At 49.1% G+C, this 16,975-nt stretch overlaps 1 protein-coding gene across 1 annotated transcript; it reads right to left on the minus strand.

The window, feature by feature from the left end:
* Nucleotides 1-868: 868 nt before the first annotated feature.
* NCLIV_023900 (hypothetical protein) lies at nucleotides 869-14,962 on the minus strand (the record flags this gene model as incomplete). The annotated part of the gene is made up of 20 exons (XM_003882584.1): nucleotides 869-1,387; nucleotides 1,962-2,039; nucleotides 2,465-2,512; nucleotides 3,104-3,169; nucleotides 3,673-3,732; nucleotides 4,041-4,097; nucleotides 4,723-4,914; nucleotides 6,094-6,208; nucleotides 6,985-7,170; nucleotides 7,718-7,903; nucleotides 8,410-8,616; nucleotides 8,982-9,025; nucleotides 9,471-9,575; nucleotides 9,967-10,027; nucleotides 10,750-10,811; nucleotides 11,156-11,245; nucleotides 11,788-11,966; nucleotides 12,269-12,364; nucleotides 12,733-12,818; nucleotides 14,589-14,962. The coding sequence occupies 20 exons, from the start codon at nucleotides 14,960-14,962 to the stop codon at nucleotides 869-871; spliced, it is 2,811 nt and encodes a 936-aa protein (XP_003882633.1).
* Between the last annotated feature and the right edge of the window lie 2,013 nt (nucleotides 14,963-16,975).

A 16,975-nucleotide genomic window follows, 5' to 3' on the forward strand; every position in this document is an offset into this window, starting at 1 on the left:
GTTTAAGAAACGCTTCTCCTTTAAAGACTGACGTCAAAAACAAAACGGGACAGCTTTTGCTTCAGTTTGCGACACCCTGTTTTGTGCATGGGCACTCATATTAAGGCGTCACGCTCTCGTTCTCTCGCGACACTCCGGACAGTCGCTGGACACTTAGCTGCCCTTACGTGGGTAAATAAAATATATATATATATATATGTGAAGATAGACAGAAAGATGTGGTATTCACAAAGTTATGTCGCCCTCTACATATGTGCATGTACGCACATAACTATTGTTATGGTCACACGGCATCGAAAGCCGTGTAGCGTTATCTGGGCTCACAGCTTAGACTTGTCCTTCCCTCAAGTCATTTGTAGATACGTATTTTGTTGCCGCTTGCAGTGGAAAGCACACTCAGTGCCGTTGATTTAGGTGAGGACTAAACGCTGATTGAACAGGCGGAGCCGTCAACGAGGATAGGTGCAGGTCGGAGCGCGTATATTTATACGAAAGCGTACGTATATATATCCTTTCGTTTATATGAAAGCGTACGTATATATATCCTTTCGTTTATATGAAAGCGTACGTATATATATCCTTTCGTTTATACGAAAGCGTACGTATATATATCCTTTCGTTTATATGAAAGCGTACGTATATATATCCTTTCGTTTATATGAAAGCGTACGTATATATATCCTTTCGTTTATATGAAAGCGTACGTATATATATCCTTTCGTTTATATGAAAGCGTACGTATATATATCCTTTCGTTTAACCAAACACGCATGTGAAGATTTGATGTTGCCTATATGCGCACTTCCACGCACATATACGGTTCTGTACACGCGTCTCTTCGTATAAATACCTATTGAAATCAGTCAAACTATCCCCCAGCAGCATCTGCCGGCGAACTCTCCACTTTCGTCACTTCCAGTTGAGCCCGCTCCTCTTCTGTTTCGTGTTTGTTGCTGTTTCCGCTGTGGACCTTCGGCGTCTGTTCCATGCTGTCGTTCGACAATTCCGCCGCTTCCTGATGCTCCCCTACTGGCCCAGGCTGGCTCTCTAGCACAGTGGGGTGCACGGCCAAAGCAGAAGAGCCTTCGGCATCCGTTTGCAGAGGCCTCTCCACTTCCCAATCTTCTTCATTGCCGGCTGCATGCGTTCTCGCTTTTCCGGCGTTTCCGCCAACCCCTTCCTCCACTACAAAGGAAGACGCGGGAGGCTTCTGTGCAGGGCAAACTCCGTGGGCGTTTGCTGCTGAAGCGCCGGCATGCTGTGGGGTGTCGGCGAGCCGTGTCGAGCGGACTGCCTGCAGAGGGTGAAATGAATGCACTTGGAGACACGACGGCTTTCCCGCGCCCCGGGAGTGCGTGCTGTCCAGAGGCGGAGCTGCGGACTCAGGCTGGAAAGCGACACCAGAGAGAGAAACAACGCAGGAGGCAAACGCACTGGGGAGGGGGGCGAGAAGCAGAAAGCTTGCACGAAACGCGGAATCACAGCGATGGACGCGAGAGAGAAAAGAAGACAGAGAGTGGAAGTGAGGACGCCTTTCAGGCGGAAACGAAAATAGACATTGGAGAGTTACAAAGGCAACCGCAAAAGCCCGCGACTCCCTGCCTTCGTGGGTCCAGGAGCGGGCGGCAAAAACCGTGGATAGTTGCTTGGCATCATCTCACAAGAGATTAGGAATGCCCGCAGCCTGGCTGTGCCTCGGGATGTCGCTTCGGTGGTTTTCGACGTCCCCCGCGATGACGTAACGCCGGGGACAGACTACGAGGGACCGGCCTGTGTGTGTATGTGAAACGGAGAATTGGACGAAAGAACTCGGTTTCGTGCAACGGTTCTGGGTGTTTATGCAGTTTCGTGGCATCCTGGCCTCTCCTCAGGTGGCGTGGTCTTTCAGATTTTGAAATAAACCACGGAAGCCCACAGCGTTGGTGCTTTCTGGGAACCAGAGTGACAGCCTGCAGACCTACGTCTCTCAGACTGCTGCTACGCCCGACAGCCCCCAAGGCAGTTTTTCGCCTCTCTTCCATGTCCTTCGTCTTAATCGCCTGCGCAAACCCAGTGATGCAGGCGCGGTTTTTTTACCAGATAAAGCAAAAGGCGAAGACTGAATCTCGTGCCAAAGAATAAATAGATTTACATCTGCATGTATAGTGGATGTTTGTAGATATACAAGTGTGAGGCTCTCCTATTGGTTTTATGCATATAGAATCAATAAATTGGCGTATATATGCATGCTTCTACTCACATTTATATAGGGTTCCCGCTTGGCCACACTGTAGTGGTCCCAATGCGCAATATGTCAGCCGTGTATATCTCAAACAAGTGGGTGATTTTCTCGCGTTCTCAGCAGCAGCGATTTGAACGAATCAAATGGAAAGAGGCAAAGACCTTTGCCTCTGTCTGTTGCCGCCGTTAATGCCGTTTTCTTGGCGAAAAGGAGGTGCAAAGCAAACACAAGGTGAAGACGCACCGCCAATTCCCTGTTTAGCCACGCAATCTCGTCCTTGTACAGGACCACCTACAAAAGACGAGACACGCCACAACCGGGGCCCGCGCCGTGGGCGTTAGTGAAGCACATCGTGGTGTACCTGCAAGTCCAGAGTCACCCTCGTCTTATATGTGGGCATATAGATATATATTCATATATATATTCATATATATATATATATATATATATATATGAATATAGATATCCATATATGTGCTTATATTCGGGGCGACAGAAGAGAAAAAGAGAAACAGCTGCTTAGGGCCTGGTGAAGCAGATAAAGTCAAGGGAAGCGACTCTCCAGCGGGAAACCTTTTTATTCGCCGCATCTGTGTGCATATATACATGAAGACTGTAGCCAGTAGATATGTAGGTGAGCCTTGTCCACACGCGCGGCTTCTTGTGAAATCAAAAAGGGTTTGCTGATGTAGGTTCCTTTGGTAAGTGTACAGATACAGCTGAATGCAGATGTGTACATACGTGAAATAATTATATTGATCGCCGGAAAAGTTGCAGCAGAGCCGTCGAAGCGACGATCGTGCAGGCAGGGTGCCTTAGCGCTGAGAGGACCTCAACGCCATGCTGTAACTTTCTGCCACGCACTGGAAACCAGTAACTGACCTGTTTGTGACATGTCTTGAGCTCACAGGTCATTGCCTTCAGCTGCGCTGTTTTCTCTCTCAACGTCTGCAGAAAACAATAACTCGATCACGCTCCCCCCTCCGTTTGATTTTCCCGTTCGGCACTCGCGTGTTGCACGAAGACAGGTGGAGAGGCGACTGGCCAGGGAGGCGATCCCTGAGGCAATCGCTCCCACGAGTCAACGTTCCTGCACCAGGGGATTCTCGGAATTTTGCGCACACGTTCTGCTGTTAATATCGTGTCTGTAGCTGATCTTGTTTCGAGAGTGTTTCGACCTCTACATCCGGATATCTGCTGAGGAAGTTCCCACATCGTCGTCGCTTCTTTTCCGTTCTTTCCTAGGCCGCGTCCCGATTGTGGGGCACGGCAAGTTCGCTAGCTCTCCACTTCGGCTTTTCCAGGATCGAGTTTCAGCTGTCGGCGCATAAAATGGGAAGTTAATTGGACGCTAGCTGAAATCCTTTTCGAGGTCCCACTCTCTGCCTCCTGTGGAAGCGTTAAAAGTTGGAGAGCTGGAAAAATTCGCGCAGCGTCTGCCTTTCGCTCACCCGTTGGAAAACTTGCATCTGCTCCGCCGTTTGAGGGCCAGGGTACGCCGCTAGCTTCGTCTGAAGAAGTCACGAGAGGAGCAAAAAAGACAGAGGAACAACTGCGGGCGTGTTCACAGCCATACAGCTCACCGGGTGTTGAGTTGTTGGTTCGGCGCGTGTATGACTGGCTTGCCCAATCGCAGTCGATTCCTGCCGAGTACCAGTTTTACCACAGCTTTCTTCGATCCCGCCAAAGTGAACCTTTTAAATAAAAGAACTGCATGCATCTGTGGATACACGCACACGTTAAACGGGAAAGAGACGCCCACATACTCCTTTCAAGACAAGAAAGGGGTCGCCAGGGCAGGCGGCGCCCGTCGACGCACCTTGAGTTCCACATAGAGTTTCTCTTTTTCTTGAATCATCAGATCGCGATCAATGACCTGCCACAGAAAAATAGGGACACGGACACCTAGTTTAGTGGCCCTTGAACTCAGAGAAAGAAAAGGCACACGGAGAAGCCCCGCCTCGTTTCGGTGAAGTGCCTGTGTCTATTCAGTATAGCCAAGGTGATGCGCTTCGCCTTAATTCAACTCTCAAGAAGCTTCGTGCATGTGTATGATCGTTCAGCATGCTGCGGTCAGCTACGGGACTACGCTTGCATCGATGCATACGCAAGCACATGCCGTTGTAAGGTGAGACTCCTTTGAGCGTATCTGCGTACATGAGTATTTATGCAGGCATGAAACTATGCACGATTTAGCCCTCACAGTGACGCCTCAGAAGCCGCGGAGCGTCGGTGTTGACCAAGACCGTCCACACCCTAAAGGCCGAATTCTCGCGGTGACGTGACCCTTTTCCTCTTTGCCGTCCAAATTCCGGTCTTGTGATCGGTTCCTCGCCACGGCGTGCCGAATTAGGGTGTGGAGTTTCCCATCAGCCACCGGGAAACGTGGTTCCTTTTTTCTCAATCTCGTGCTGTCTCCCCATGGTCTGCCCTAGCGGCCAGTGACACCAGATGCTTCCCGGGGTTTCCCGGTCCCGAACCGTTATCGCTTTGCCGCCTACCTGATCCGTTTTGGCAATCAAGCGCTTCTGTAAACTTTGGATTTTTGCGAGCATTTCAAGCTTCGAAGGATCGCTTCCTTCAAGGCGCCGCCACCGGTGCACATTCATTGGGTTCTCCAGGCTCTCGCTGAGAGCCTTGACCTTGGTCCTCTCTGACGTTGACAAAAACAAGCCAAGCACAGGCCACGCGAACTGAGGACATTTTCAAGACAGCACAGCGCTCTCCATCAGCGTAGCGCACACTGCACGTAGATGCTTGCGGTCGAAACTGGGTCGGAACGCATCCTGACCCGTCAGCCCGGGGTCAAAGAAGATACCGGGTATGAATTTCTTGGCACTGGGGCTCACATGCCTCTAGGCCCCCAAGTGAGAAGTAGGAAACAATGCGAAGCAGTTCCCGAATGTAATACGAATTGAAGAAAGCAAATTTGGATACAGAGGTGCTGGGATAGGGATGCCTCCGTTGTGTCGTGGGAGGTGTTAATGTCAAACACTAATGCAGAGAAATGGAGGCCCGCATGTTTCGGAGGCGCTCAGTTGGGTTCGCTTTTGCTCCCATGATGGCAGTTGAGGCGGCGATGTTTTCCTCGTAATATGCGGCTCCCTGCTTCCCGCTGTACCCTGTAGCAATTCCCTTTGAAGCTGATAGACCTCGCGCTTGAGTTCATCTACACAGGCGACCTTTCCTCGAGCTGTCATCAGTTCTCGGCGAGCGGCGCTGATCTTCTGCCGGAGAAGCTTTATGTCGGTCAAACGTGCCTATCGACAATCAGGAAAGAACGACACACGGGAGGACGGGAACTGAAGGGGTTTGGAGCGTTAACGGGGAACCGCTCGTGAGGGCAGAACTAATGGGACTTTACAAAAGTGTGCAGCTGTTTCCCGTAGAAGAACCTCAGCTGATATAATTTTATGATAATGAGATATAAATGCGTATAAGATGAATGCGGATGCATTGTACACTGACCCGCATGAACAGGTCGGCAGCTACATGTACATCTGTGCAGCGGTTCTATTACTCATACACAGATACAATTAACCGTACCTACTCGTGGGTCAAAATCTTGGACAGTGTAAATTTCTCAAAATGGAATGTGACGCGGATGGGAACGAGAAATCGTAAGGGTAGATTCTCCTCTTTTTGCTCAAGTGTGTCCTTTTTTGTGGGAATTGTTTCAAATCCGACCCTCGACGCGAAAGCCAAGAGTAAAAGCACATCCACGACGCATGCTTTGGCGTGTCTGTGGAGAAGCATAAACCATTCCCATGTGCCCTCACTTGCTGTCCCCGCATGCACTACGACACATATCAGACGCCAAAAACGAAGACAGTGATTTGAGGAGGGCGTGAGACTACCTCTGGCGGGCTTACTCTGTATTGAGCCTCGCCTTTTTGCAGTGTAGACTGCTGGATTTTGATTTTCTCGTAGAGCAAAGAGAGTTCCTCATTCCGACGCAGCAGCTGCGTGCCGAGCATATCTCTCTCACTAAGCACCTGACAAATCGTACAGAAACAGTGCATGCCGCAAGACGTATATATATATATATATATATATGTATATACGCATAATATGTGAAGGCGTTCGTCAACTTTTACATATGCATATGCATATACACAAGTGTATATATGTAATTCGGGGGGGCGGTGTACAGAAGCATATCTGTGTTTGTGCAGGAATTTTCAGAGGCATGCGCATATACGCTTCTTTACATGTGCAAAACCGTAAATTATTCATATACATAAGTTCTAAGCGTCTGTCCCGTCATTTAGTAACGGTGGGCGTTTTCTAAGTTCTGCATATTCTTGCGCAGGTCAACAGTTGTGAGCGTTTCATTCCGAGCCTTGTAAAACTTGAGAGACCGTGCCCGCTGAATGTTGCAGAACGCCGCACCATCGACTAACCCGCGACCATGCTACCACGTTGACTGCATGCATACAACTTCATATTCTTTTTTCTGATTTGATCGTTCCGTCTCCGCATCCTGGATCGTTGCTTCCAGCTTCTTGATTTCGCGCCTGAACGAAGCGAAGGGAAACATGGCTGCGGTGGACTGTGTGTTTCGTCTCATAAACCGTCCTTGTTTCCCCCTCCTCCCTTTTCCCCATGCCGTCAACACCTTCACACAAAGCCGTGTATATGCTCAGACGGGTATTATACTACATTCAGAAGGGTGTGAACCTCAACAAAAAAATCGACAAATTTGAATGCATGCTTACGTGTCTATGTTTCCAAACATGTGAGTTTCACCCATCTGCGCCTACTTTTGACTGAGAACGATTTGTTGGAGAGATGACAATTTGTGTTGCGCACTGTGGAGATCACTGGTGATTTTTTCATTGTCTTTTATAATTTTGTGTTGTTCGAAGTGGCCCTTGATCAGACTTGCATCCTTTTGCTTCACTTCCTCCTTGAGCTGCTCAATCTGGTGATACAAAATCTTGAATTTCCTGTAAGAGGAGACTCGCACATCAGCAGTGAAGCGTCAGAAGACAGGGTGCTTGCATGCGCTGATGTAACGCATCTTCCCGGCTAAACGGAGAACCCTATGAAGCCACGACAACCTGACACGTTTTATCTCTTCAACTTTCTCGATATTGTTCATTCATCCAAACGGTTTCTACTTGTTCAGTCAATATCTTTAAACACATGCATTTATATATCCACATGTGTGTTTGTGCATGTAGGTGAGCAGTTACGCATATGTATGAATGGATAAACAGGGGCCGCTGCATGCATGCATCTCCTAGGCTGAGTATATAGACACATATCTTCTTGGAATCTGCTCAGTGCACTGGGCATGTGATGACAGAACCTTCTATCAGATACATGATTCTGCGTGCGCGTCGAGTGCTTGTTTCCCGTTCCGGCTGAAGGTTTCCACGTAAAGTCTCTCATACCGTTCCACTTGTCACTCGTTCAACAGGTTCGATTTGTCTTAAATACTGGCAGTTTCCCCTTCTCTACAGTGCTCGGCATTCCGGTTTTCGCCCTTACTGCTTCATCTCGCTGATTTCATCGAGAGACTCAATCAGATTTCGAGAGTAGAGGTTGCGGTCCGACCGCACGGACTCGTAAAGACTCTTCTGGGTCGCCAGCTTGTTTCGCAGTTCAGTGATTGTTTTCTGCAGATCAGTCACCTGGTTGTCTCCCCCCTTTATCTCCTCTAACACCGCCAAGTATCTGCAGAAAGCAGTGTCAAAAGGGAAACGTTCACCCAGAGAGATATGAGGTTTCCTGCAAGTGGTGGAGCGCCATGTGCACACCGCTACAGCTACAGACAAGTCAGCAAATACTTTGTGTGTACGCGTCTACAGTCTGTGCACAGAATTGAGAGTGTATCCCCTGTTAGAAGGATGCGTTTTCGCTCGCTCCGCGGCCGAACGTTGTCGCGATTATTTCGTGAGAAGCGCTACGGATCACGCGTTTCGTTTTTTGTCCTAAACACCTCTTCGTTTCTCGAACTTGGCATATTGGAAGCTGCTAAGGTTCCCGCTTTTATCCTTTACTGAGGATTCTAGCACCGAACGTTTCCCAAATGGATCCAATGTCGCTGGAAGAATGCTGCTGTGTTTTCCCGTTCTTCATCCATCGCTGTCTCCCTCTGTGTGAAGGCCTACTGACCCTTCATTTCCAGGTTGGTTTATGTGTCTATTTTCCCTATGAGGCATCTGCACTCCCATCCCCACTTCTGATTAATTTTGGAGAGCTCGGCGCCGCTCTTGTCGCGGTGACTCTCCAACTCTCGGATTTTCGCCTGCTGGGTTTCAATGTCTTTTCGATAGCGCTCGGCTTCTCGTTGCAATTGGACCGCATGAGCTTCATGACGCTTCAACGCCTCTTCGTGCTTCTTCGTTGCGTCATCCGTCCGGAGAAGATTTTTCGATAACAGATCCCTAGGGAACCGGCAATGAGACTTCCACACAAACGCGTGTATAAACGAAACCGTGAGTCCCCGAGACTCGGGCGTGCAACAACTCCATATGAACAGACAAGCCTATTCACATAAACAGATTCGCAAACTCTATTTGTGTATGCATTTGGTGGCATGAGCACATGAGAGTTGTAGGCTGTGGATCACCTCCTCGGAGGCATGCACAGGTGCAGGCAGTTAGTCTCTTATGCGTGTGAATACCGAAACTGGAAAAAGGAATAGTGAATATTTCAGTGCTCTGTGAAATCGTAATCCAGATATGCGTATGTCATGCAACATTAACGCGCAAGGCTATCCACGATGGCAGGCGCCACTTGAAATGTATACCTTTCTCTCAGAAGATTGCCGATGTTCTTCTTGTCTGCTTCGGCCTAAGCAGGAAAGGACAGCTGCGCCGCTCCGAATAGGCTAGCTCGTGACTCAGTAACTCGACCTGGGTTACTTACCAATAGATGCATGCACGTGAAAAGAAATGCAGGCACATCACCGTGTGTGTAGTTTGTTACTCATCCATCTCAGAGAGACGCCTCTGTGGACGGTATTACCGTAGCTCACAGCGCTCTGCGCCTCTACATGAATCGATGGACACGGGTAAGCGATGGCGCGGAGTGCAGAACCCTTTTCACCTGCTGTTTGAGCGCCTCGACCTCCTTCTCGATCCCCGAGATTTCACTCTTGAGTGCTGGCGATGCGAAGAGAGCGCACATTTCGAGAAGCCACGGAAGTTCACATGTACTGCAAGCTGAAAGCGTGGAACACCGTTGGTCCCGAAGATTGAGAGTGTTTCTGTCAGCTCTGCCCGTTTTTTAACCGTACCAGTTGTCCAGTCTTACCGGCATGCTGATCGTCGAGGGCCTTTCTGTCGTCCTCGGTCTGCTGTATTTTCCGCTTCAACAAGTCGTGCATCTTCGTCACTTTCTCCTGATGACGCAATGTGGCCCAGACCACAAGCCGGGTATTGCCCTGTTCAGCAGTTTTTTCGTTAACGAGTTTAACGAAAGCATGTACACAACTCTCTGCTTACACATGTGCGGCACGACTAGATATACATGTCTCTACATGCATAGTTTTTTCCGTACAGGTTGCCAATATGCGTGCGTGGGCAGTGCTCCCTGGCAAGTACGTGACCACAAATAGAAGCTGCGCTTGCGTAGCTGCGTACACATAGTGGTAACGTCCTCGGGGCACGAATGGCGTGGCTTCTAGCGGCGCTGTTGCACGCTACCGAACGCCGACACGGAGCAGAGGGACCTCACGAACGCCTGAGACGGTTTTGGCCACCGTAACCCTCGTGTACCCCTCTGAGTCTGACCTTGTCCGCCTTCAGTTTGTTTATAACCTCCGCTTGATCTCTCAGCTCTGCTTCCCTCGCTCTGGCACACACCAGCACCAGGCGGAAGAAGAATGAACGCCAAGCAAACACGCGCAGCGCCTTGGCGAATGAACCTTGTGACAGGTCTTCCTGCGCTACACCTTTCCACTCCAGTGAAGACAGCCCTAAGAGGCGATGTTTCGTTTTACAGGCATTCACCGTCCCTCAGGCAGAGAACATTGTGCGAGAAACGCACAAGGATGGATTCTTAGCTACTGCGTTTATCCGGAGAGAAAGTGACTGAGGAGAACGGCTCGGTGTCGTTAACTTCCGAAATTCGGCTCCATGAATGCGGCGCAGAAACGCGTTGCGCCACGCGGACTTCCCCATTGATATCCTCATCTCTCCACTTGAGAAAAAAGCTAGAAACGGACAGAACTCTCCGGCACTGTCGGCCCCTTGGGAAAGTGCTGCTGCGATCCAACGCATGTATAATTTGTGTAGCCAGCGCGTGGACCTGCGGCACTGATATAGTTGTGACCAACAAGATATTAACATACCCATTCCAAAAATAACAGTGGAGTGTGCTGTGGTACGAGGAAGTACAGCTATATATTGAGAGTGAGAGTATGTTACCGAATACACGGTTACAGAGTGTGGAGATGCGCCAGCACATCGGCACAGACCTACGAATTCCTACTTCCTCACTAGTTCCAGATGGCTTCAATTGAGAGCTTTCTGGGCGCAAATGCGCTTTCGAAGACACTCCCACGGTAGGCTTACATGTTCGCAGCCTGCATTTTGCTGTTTTTGATTATTTGTTCGTTTAGACGATTCTCTGTATCCTGAAGTGAAACGGTCCACCTGCACAGGAAGTTGGCGAATGAAGGTAAGAATCTTCGACTGCTTACGTTCGTCCGATGGCCTCGATTCGCGCTCTGATTTCAAATATGCTGTGTCCCACCTGCGCGTTGCATCATCTTGCTTCAAACGTTCTCGATGTATCCACAGCACCGGAAAAAAGTCGGTTTCTTGCAGGCGCTGTCGTGAAACAACTAGTACCTCCCGCACGTTTTCTGCGGCAATGTTCGGTGTCCTACCCGTTGCTCCGCCTGTTTCAATCGATAGAACGGTCTTTGCTGGGCAAACGTGTACAGACGCAACCGCCTGGAACGCTTTAAAACCGTACCATAATGCGCCCAGTAATTTCCATGAATTTTTTGTTTTCCTTTTCATTTTCCGCTTGCAGGCTCGCGACGACAGCTTGAAGGTGCTCAGTCTAGGGGGGCAGAGCATCGACACTCGGAAGCACGCGTTCAAATTTAAATAGTCAAAAGCCAAGTTTTCTGCTCCTGAGACCATTTGTCGAAGGCAGTCACAACACGGAGTGAATACACCTCGGATGTGTAAAGCCGAAAATGCAACTGAGACTTGAATCCCCGTCGGGTCTCTGGAATCAATTCTGCTGCCGTACGCACAGGCTTCCTCGAAGTATCTCCTCAGTTCGTATCTGACTCTCCTCCCACAGGGCGTGCGAGACGCCTTTCTAAAATTTACGCAAAGCAAATAACGGAATGCCTGGTGACACGTCAAGCTGTCTGTTTGCGTCTCTTTTCAAGTAACTACTTTCATACATAAATATCTCTATTACCGGTGACCACGTACACGCGTGTGTCTCCCCGCGAGGGGCATGTGCACCGGACTACTTACGGATAAATACACCCACGTGCGCCCCTCTGTGCGTTCTGTTTTACTGAATGGCCTCCTTCGAAACCTATGATAATGCGTGAGACCACCCCATCGCGAAAGACACACGCGCACCTCTTGTTGCTGTTGTTCGATCGTCACTTGCTTCCCATGTATCTCCGTCTGCTTCTGTTCAATCAATGCCTTCATGTCCTTTAACTCTTTCTCGATCTTCTCACGCCTCCTTTGCTCCTGGTCGCCCTCAAGCTTCTTAATCCGAAGAACGTCTTTGGTCTGTATGAGTTCGTCCTGGGCTGAAGGGGTTGTTCACCAGGAAGGGCATGCATGTAAACAACTGTGTGACAACAGGTAACGGGTGGTAGCAGACGTCAAAGGCCGCAAAATGATTCCAGTTGAGGCACACGTGCGCGAAAAAATATGCAGACCAGTGCTTCGTGGTCAATACATATTTTTGGCCCTGTATGTATCTCTCTTGAGAGACATGTGCAGGACGGTTGGCGTGTGTGTTTAGGTTTGTGTGCCTGGCGAGATTATTGAAGACGAAACCAACTTGGTTAGCCAGCGCACTCAGACACAGTTCGCTCATATTTCCTACCTTCAGCCACTTGCCGTTCCAGAGTCTCCAACGACCGACCCATGTGTTCGTTGTCGGTTGACATCTGTGCATTATGAGCGGCCAGCTGGTCGCATTCTGGGACGGCCGGCGCCAAACAATGGAGGAAACATGTGGACAAAAGCAAGAACGAAAGACAGGAATATCGCGTCAGCTCAGCTGCTGACGAGCTCGGATAACGGCATTTGCAGGAGGCCTAACCAAGACCAATGACCGAAAACAAGATGAATAATCACTGGGGTGGTCGTGGACCGGGACTTTCCTCGTAATCCAATTGCAGCGGCACAGAGGTAAACGTCTCGTTTTGCAGTGGTACAAACCTATTTTAGCGTTAATAAAAAGATGAGGTTGGACTGTTTTATACCCTCTATGGTACACCTGGCCTACGGCTCCACTTTTTGAGGTGGTGAGTAGAATTCCGTAACTTGTGTTTTTCTCCTACTTACCACGAAGAAGCTTCTCTCTTTCCTGGAGATACTCTTCCAGTTTTGTCTCCTGGCTGATATGCTCTGTCTCTGTAGCCTCGATCTGCCTGCCCCCAGCAAAAGAGGAACGCCGGGATCGGACAGACGCGTAATGCAAGTGGAAAAGTAACGCCTGTCTGCGGCAAGTGTAAAGAAGTTTTTCTACTCGAAGTGCCTTTTCTATTATTACTCTACGTGCGACCGGCGTCGTGGGGCAGTGCGTTGTGGAGTCCCTGAGAGTAACACATCTTTGTTGTGGTGACCCCTCAGATAAGCAGCTCCTACACTATCATAGTTCCTAATAGGCGCGTAGGTCTTATCTGTGTCTGCCCACTGTAGAGTCGAAGTGGCCTCTTCCTCGCTCTTTTCACATATCCAAAGAGACTGCACGTGTTGTGTGTCAATACAGGTATCTTTAACGCAGAGGTATCCACTTCTTCACCTCTTTGCCCACCACTGGCTTGATTTTGCCTATGGACAACTATGACATGCACATATGGATGCAGATTTAGATTCCTGTCTACTTGTCTCCCAACATACTTGTTTAAGTCCTCGATTGTTTTACGGAGAGACGAAATTGTCTCCCTGGCAAACTCTTCTCTGTCTTTCCCAGCTTGGACAAGATGCCAGGCATGTTGAACTTCCTGAACAGCGTTACGGGCCTCTCAACCGTAAAATGATTACGAACGCTGTTATAATGCTGACGTGAAATTCTTCTGCGTATAAAGGCGTTTTTTGTTGCTCCGGTTCCAAGGTGTTGTTCTGTGCTGGGTCATCTGCTTTTAATGCTATACTGTGGCAGCAATGGCGTAATTGCCATTACTATCCTCTGCAGAGGAGAGCCGACTTAGTGTAGGCCGCATATATACATATTGTATATGTATATGCTCATTGGTGTATGCGGGCGAGGCAAATGCACAAGTCTAGGGGGAATATTAACGATGCCACCACGTATACCTGTAAGTTGAACTCGTAAATCATGTTGTTTTTAGTACATTATATTGTGGTTGCATATATTATTCAATATGTTTTTTTTCCTTGTTCCGGTCAAGAGTGGGTTGTTATTCGTCAGGAACCTTTCCTGCTGCGGTTAGCAACACAGCCAGCAGGACGACACACTTCGGCAACGAAGCGTAGAACATATTCAAAGAACAGACGAAGGGATTGCTCCGACCTTTCCAAACCAGCCCTCCAGTGCTGCCTCGTACCTTCTTTAAGATGTCTATGGAGCTTTGATCCTCATCCGACAACTTGAGCGCTGCAACGACTTTTGTCGCATTCTCCGAGATATGACTAGTCAAAGTCTTGCATCTGGGAGCAAGCACCAGAAAGGTCAAGATCGGTTGCAGTCCATATGTACATCCAAACTTGTGAGCTCTGCTTTCATCTCAGCACACTAGTTACATAGAAAGAACCATCCGTAGCCGCACCACCAGGTGTACCCGCAGCCTTCGAGTTCTAGACGTGCCCAGACGAGTAGGTTCATGCATGTATACAACCTTTCAGTGCAGAGGCACGATACGTTCCTTACTAAGTCGCCCCTCGCCGGTTTGAAGACGTCCGTTTTTCCTGGTGGATTGTTTCTGGGAGATGCGGCATTGGTGTCGTCACAGGGTAGCCCGAAAGCGAATGGCGGCTACCTTAAACGCGGGCAGACGGACAACGATGGTGCATTGCATTACAACATAACACGAAAGAAAGGGGCGTAAAAACGGTTCAACGGTCAAAATGCGTAGCTAGACTGGAAAAGACAAGTTCAAAGAGATAGATAGGTAGAGTAGTTTACTCAAACACCCTAAGAAGTCGCCGTCTCGGCTCCCCGGGTCCAGAGAACGAACCTTGCGAGAAGGGACATTTCACTTTCGTGCGACCGTTTGAGGGCGCCAAGCAGCTTTTCGTACTGGCGTCGAAAGCCGTTGAGATTGGGATCGTCTGGCAAGTCTTTGAGAGTCTGATCGAAGGATTCTTCCAGTGCAACGTAAGCGGCACGCCCAAGTGGTCCGTCCTCTTGAGATGCCAGGACAGGTTCACTACTATCCTCCCTTGTGTCCCTTTCTAGATTTTCACAGCGGAATCGCCCTTCATCGTTGAGTGGATTTGACGGGAACTTTTCAAGATTGTTTTCGTCCTCAGAGCCGACTAACAAACCTCCACGATCGCCGCTGGCCAGTGACCCCACCTCTTCCTGGGATACCATCGCGTCTTCTTCCATTGTGTTGGCGTTAGCAGGTGGAAACTATGAGAAGGCTATCCCACGTATTCTAGGAAGAACTACGGCACCACGCAACATATGGATAGAGGGGGCTCACGTCGTTAGAGCCGTAGCATACTGCTTGGCGAAATTTGCGTCCCCTTTCAAACTATGTTGGCTTCTCGTTGACATAGTGACTGTGCTGGAAAGACTCGTACTTGTTATAATGCGTACAATGTGCGCATATGATTTCCTGTTCAAGCAAAGGGCAGACCGGAGAGTTTGGAAGGGCTGCAAAAATCAGCGGTAGCGTACGCCGTTCCAAACTTCAGACACACCCTCCATGGCCTCAGACACAAACGACTGATAGTTTTCCAGTTGGCCACGCTTAGAGCCGTAAGGAAGACTTCTTGCCCCCAAGCACGCGGGGCATTGTAACATGCCTGAACAATTAACTGAATTCCTGCACTCACAAGCCGAGAAGGAGCTGAGGGCACTCGGAACGTGCTTACAGCTAAGCGGAGAGGAAGCATTGCACAACTGCGCGATTCAAGAGTTCAAACAGGGAACGAGTTCACTCAACTGGACAAGTGATGAGATTCGCATGCACACCTGAGCAAACGAAAAAGACCATATCAGTCCGTCGCTCGAGAGAGACGAGGAGCATTCCTACGGCAATCGTAGCAAAATCGTACGATATTGTTTCAACGCGTTTTAAGATATCTCGAACCCGAACAAAATATGTGTTGATGCCGGCGGGTTTTTCTGCCCGGGTGTAAAACGTAGTCGTAGCCAGGAGCGTGCACGTGCCTACTTAAGATATAAAACCATACGCGGCCAGCCAGCTGTCGAAATTGCGGGGCCCCTCTCGGTAGCTTCACACGTTCATGCAGAGATGTTGGGCGGTTAGACAGCACAACAGTCACTTCGGACAGAGGGCACAGACACTTCATCCCTTCAAAAAAATGAAGCGCACCTACAGGACAGTTTTCTCTAATGAACCCCCAATCGAGGCAAGCCTTCGATAGAAACGCGAACTCTAGGAAGGCAGGGTAAAGGAATAGCCAGGACAAGACACGCAGCCCAGTCCGTGAACGATTCTGACAGAATGCCTCTGCCAGCAGCACTGATGAGGCGACACAATATACACTTCACACCCACAAACAAAGAAAGGGTGGTTGGTGCCTTCGAATCCCATCATAGCTGCATGTACTGCTTAAAAGAGAGACTCGATGGTGTTGCTAAAGTACGGTGTATTGAACGACCACGAACCCTACTGAGACATCCAAAAAGCACACATAACTGCCATCGCCATGGGCAGCGCCGTTTTGAGTATTGGGATGCCACTCAGGACAGCTTGATTCGATATAAAAATGCCTCCTGCGCATTGATCGAAACGTCATTATGACATCCCATATTTATTAACAAATTACCCACTAGCAGCCCCTATCCGTACACCGACTTCTGATGTGATCGAGATGGGATATTGGGGAAGGGATATAAATAGAATAATACACGCGACTCAATAATGAGGGGTTTGCTTGCCCCAAATGGTAAACAGAGAGACAGCTGATGACAGCGGCTATTATACAGCGGTGTAGCTGGTATGCCATATTTCCTCTCCGTTCTAGCAAAGTTTAAAAATAGACGCGGGCCGCTGGACGAGGTTTGAACGCCCAGCCGGTGTGAAACAGAAACACCTCTGACACTGCCGCCCGCCACGGTAATTACGGAAATGTGATCTGATGGAATAGGGGCGTGACATGAGGCTATGAATTGATGATTTTTAATACTAGCGTGACTGAGTCGGTAAGTTCAGGCTATGAAGTGCAGCGTACATGTTGATGATAAGATAATGAAGTGACGCTAGATGCGACTATGGACAGACATATATTCGTTTCATTCTTATATATAGCAAACGCAAAAAAACAAGCACCGCACAACTGGCCTCTCCGACAAACACCGGAGACATGCTTTTTGACTCCCAGTTTGTGAGAGGCTTGTTGTTCGAGAAACCGATCAGGTAGCGTTCGG

The sequence above is a fragment of the Neospora caninum genome, chromosome VIIb (assembly GCF_000208865.1).
Source record: "Neospora caninum Liverpool complete genome, chromosome VIIb".
Classification (NCBI taxonomy): Eukaryota; Apicomplexa; class Conoidasida; order Eucoccidiorida; family Sarcocystidae; genus Neospora; species Neospora caninum.